A 3,677-nucleotide genomic window follows, 5' to 3' on the forward strand; every position below is an offset into this window, starting at 1 on the left:
CCAACAACAAAATCCATAGTGATACACTCCCACTTCCACTCGGGAATCTCTAACTTCTTAAGCAAACCACCATGTCTCTGATGCTCATACTTAACTTGCTGACAATTTAGACACCGAGCTACATATGCAACTCTATCCTTCTTCATCCTCCTCCACTAATAATGTTGCCGTAAGTCCTGATACATCTTGGCGTCACCCGGATGGATAGAATACCGGGAGCTATGGGCCTCCTCAAGAATCAACTCGCGAAATAAATCTACATTGGACACACAAATTCGACCCTCCATCCTCAAAACTCCATCATCTCCAATAGTAACCTGCCGCACCGTGTCCCTAAGGACAAACAAGTGAGGGTCATCATACTGCCGCTCTCCGAACTAATTGGACAAAGTCTGAACATCCGGAACAAGCGGCCTCCCACCAACGAGAATAAATGCAAGGCTGCCCATACTCACTGTCTTTCTACTCAAGGCATCGGCCACCACATTGGCCTTCCCGAGATGATACAAAATAGTGGTATCATAATCTATCAACAGCTCCAACCACCTCCTCTGCCTCAAATTGAGATCCTTTTACTTGAACAAATACTGTAGACTCCGATGATCCATGAATACCTGGGTACAAAACGTCATAAAGATAATTCCTCCAAATCTTCAGCGCATGAACAATGGCTACCAACTCTAAGTCATGAACATGGTAATTCTTCTCGTGAACGTTCAACAGGCGCGACACATATGCGATCACCCTACCATCCTTCATCAATATTGCACAAAGCCCAAAACGAGATGAATCACATTACATCGTGTAAGATCCTGAATCTATGGGTAGCACCAACACTGGCACCGTAGTCAAAGCAGTCTGGAGCTTCTGAAAGCTCAACTCACACTCGTCCGACCATCAGAACGGGGCACCCTTTTAGGTCAATCTAGTTAATGTGGCTGCTATAGATGAAAACTCCTCCACGAATCGACGGTAATAACAAGCCAAACCTAGGAAACTCCGGATCTCCATAGCTGAAGTGGGTCTAGGCCAGTTCTGAACTGCCTCAATCTTCTTAGGATCCACCCATATGCCCTCTTCCGATACGACGTAGCCCAAGAAAGCAACCAAGTCCAACCAAAACTCGTTGTACGAAAACTTGGCATATAACTGGCTATCCCTCAGAGTCTGAAGTACAATCCGAAGATGTTTCTGGTGCTCCTCTCGACTGCGGGAGTAGATCAAGATATCATCAATAAATATAATCATGAAGGAATCCAAGTAGGGCTTGAACACCCTGTTCATCAAGTCCATAAATGCTATTGGTGCATTTGTCAACCCAAATGACATCACTAGAAACTCATAATGCCCATACCAAGTCCAAAATGTTGTCTTAGGCTTAGGGACATCAGATGCCCTAATCTTCACTTGATAGTAGCCAGACGTCAAATCAATCTTCGAAAATGCCTTGGCACCCTGAAGCTAGTCAAATAAGTCACCAATCCTCGGCAATGAATACTTGTTCTTGATGGTGACTTTGTTCAACAGCCGATAGTCTATGCACATCCTCATCGATCCATCTTTCTTCTTCACGAACAACACAAGCGCACCCCAGGACGAGACACCAGGCCTAATGAAGCCCTTATCAAGGAAATGTTGTAGATGCTCCTTCAATTTTTTTAACTCTGGCGGGGCCATACGGTATGCCGGAATAGAAATGAGCTGAGTGTCCAGAGCTAAATCATTACAGAAATCAATATCCCTATCAGGCGGCATCCGCGGCAGGTCTGCAGGAAATACCTCTGGAAACTCACAAATAACAGGAACTGAATCCATGGACTTCCGCACTAGAATCACAGACATAGGCCAAATAAGCTAGACACCCTTTCTCGACCATACGCCGAGCCTTCACATAAGAGATAACCCTACTGGTAGAATGTCCAGGAGTCCCCCTCCACTCTAATCGAGGAAACCCCGACAAGGCTAAGGTCACCATCTTGGCGTGGCAATCCAATATAGCATGATAAGGTGACAACCAATCCACACCCAAGATGACATCAAAATCTACCATATCAAAAAGTAGAAGATCTACGCTAGTCTCAAGACTCCCAATAGTAACCATACACGAACGATAGACACGATATACTATGATAGAATCTACCATAGGTATGGACACATACACAGGAGCACTCAAATAATCACGAGGCATAACTAGCTAAGAAGCAAAGTAGGATGACACGTAGGAATAAGTACAGCCTGGATCAAATAGAACTGAAGCATCTCTATGGAAAACTAGGATAATACATATGATAACAACGTCAGATGACTCAGCCTCAGGCCTCGCTGGAAAATCATAAAATCGAGGTTGGGCCCCACCACTCTGAACCGCATCCTTGGGACGACCTCTCACTGGTTGGCCTCTACCTCTAACGGCTTGACCTCCATCTCTAGCTGGCTGAGTAGGTGGTGAAGCAACCGGTACCGTAACCATGGCACGAAAACTCTACTAATGTGAGCTGCCCGGTGCATGAGGGCAAACTCTAGCAATGTGCCTCAGGTCACCACAAGTATAATAGGACCTCGGCTTCTATGACTACTGACCTTAAAACTGACCTTGTCGACCTGAGTAACCACCCTGGAAACTCTGGAGCGGAGGTATAGTAATAGGAGATAGTGGTGCACTGTAGGCTAGCTGAGCAGGATGAGACATATGAGGGTCGCTACCACCTGAAGCACTGTGAGATCCCTAGAGCCCTAAGTGAAAGGTCTTGGGAGGATGGCCTCTACAAAAAGTACCCCTACCTCCACACGAGGCACCATTGAACCCACCGAAATGACGAGGCCTCTTATTAGACCCCTGCCTTCTCTCCTGTGCAAGAACCATCTCGATTCGCCTAGTAACATTAGTAGCCGTCTGAAAGGGAATCTCACCCCTGGTCTCCTTGGCCATCTGTAGCATGATAGGGTGAGTGAGTCTATCAATAAACCTCCTCAACCTCTTCCTCTCAGTAGGAAGCAAGATAAGAGCATGGCGAACTAGATCCACAAAACGGCTCTCGTACTGAGTAACAATCATATTGCCCTGCTGGAGATGCTCAAACTGCCTACCGTAATCCTCTCTCAGTGTGATAGGGAGAAACTTCTCTAGAAATAGCCGTGAGAACTTATCACAAGTGAGTGTATGCAACCCAGCTGGTATTGTCAAGATGTAATCCCTCCACCACATCTTGGCGGAACCCATCATCTGAAACACAACAAAATCAACCCCACAGGTATCAACTATACCCATGTATCGCAGCACCTCATGGCAGCGGTCAAGATAATCCCGTGGGTCCTCAGAAGGTGCACCACTAAAGTGAACTAGAAAGAGCTTAGTAAAATTGTCCAACCTCAATAGCCCTCAGAAGAAATGGCGGGCCTATCACCGGCATATGCCGCAACAACTGGCTGAACTACCCCAACTTGCGGGGCTGTTAGAGTCTGATACCGGGGAGCCATCTGCTCCGGAGTGTGAGTAGTGGGAGTTTGTGCTCCTTCCCCAGCCAGAGAGACGGCTGGTGCTACCGGACATGTACCGGCCTGGGCCACACTCTCCATAAGGCCCACCAAACGGACTAGAGCGTCCTGAAGCACTGGAGTGACAATGAACCCCTCTGGGATCTGAGCCGGTCCAACAGGTACAGTGTGAGCTGGAACCT

General features: G+C 47.1%; 1 protein-coding gene across 1 annotated transcript; it reads right to left on the reverse strand.

Annotated features, from left to right (window-relative positions):
- Window positions 1-519: 519 nt before the first annotated feature.
- Window positions 520-3,268, reverse strand: LOC138898888 (uncharacterized). Its single transcript, XM_070184996.1, has 2 exons — window positions 2,782-3,268; window positions 520-614 (listed from the first exon to the last, which is right to left on the reverse strand). The coding sequence occupies exons 1-2, from the start codon at window positions 3,266-3,268 to the stop codon at window positions 520-522; spliced, it is 582 nt and encodes a 193-aa protein (XP_070041097.1).
- Window positions 3,269-3,677: the final 409 nt, after the last annotated feature.

Source organism: Nicotiana tomentosiformis, chromosome 9, assembly GCF_000390325.3.
Source record: "Nicotiana tomentosiformis chromosome 9, ASM39032v3, whole genome shotgun sequence".
Lineage (NCBI taxonomy): Eukaryota > Viridiplantae > Streptophyta > Magnoliopsida > Solanales > Solanaceae > Nicotiana > Nicotiana tomentosiformis.

What these genes read in the sequence shown, in the direction of transcription:
- LOC138898888 (XM_070184996.1), bottom strand. Translation starts at nt 3,268, where the DNA reads ATGGGTATAGTTGATACCTGTGGGGTTGATTTTGTTGTGTTTCAGATG. An exon ending in CAATGGTGCCTCGTGTGGAG is followed by an intron (nt 615 to 2,781) that starts GTAGGGGTACTT and finishes TTTTGTACCCAG; the next exon opens with GTATTCATGGATCATCGGAG.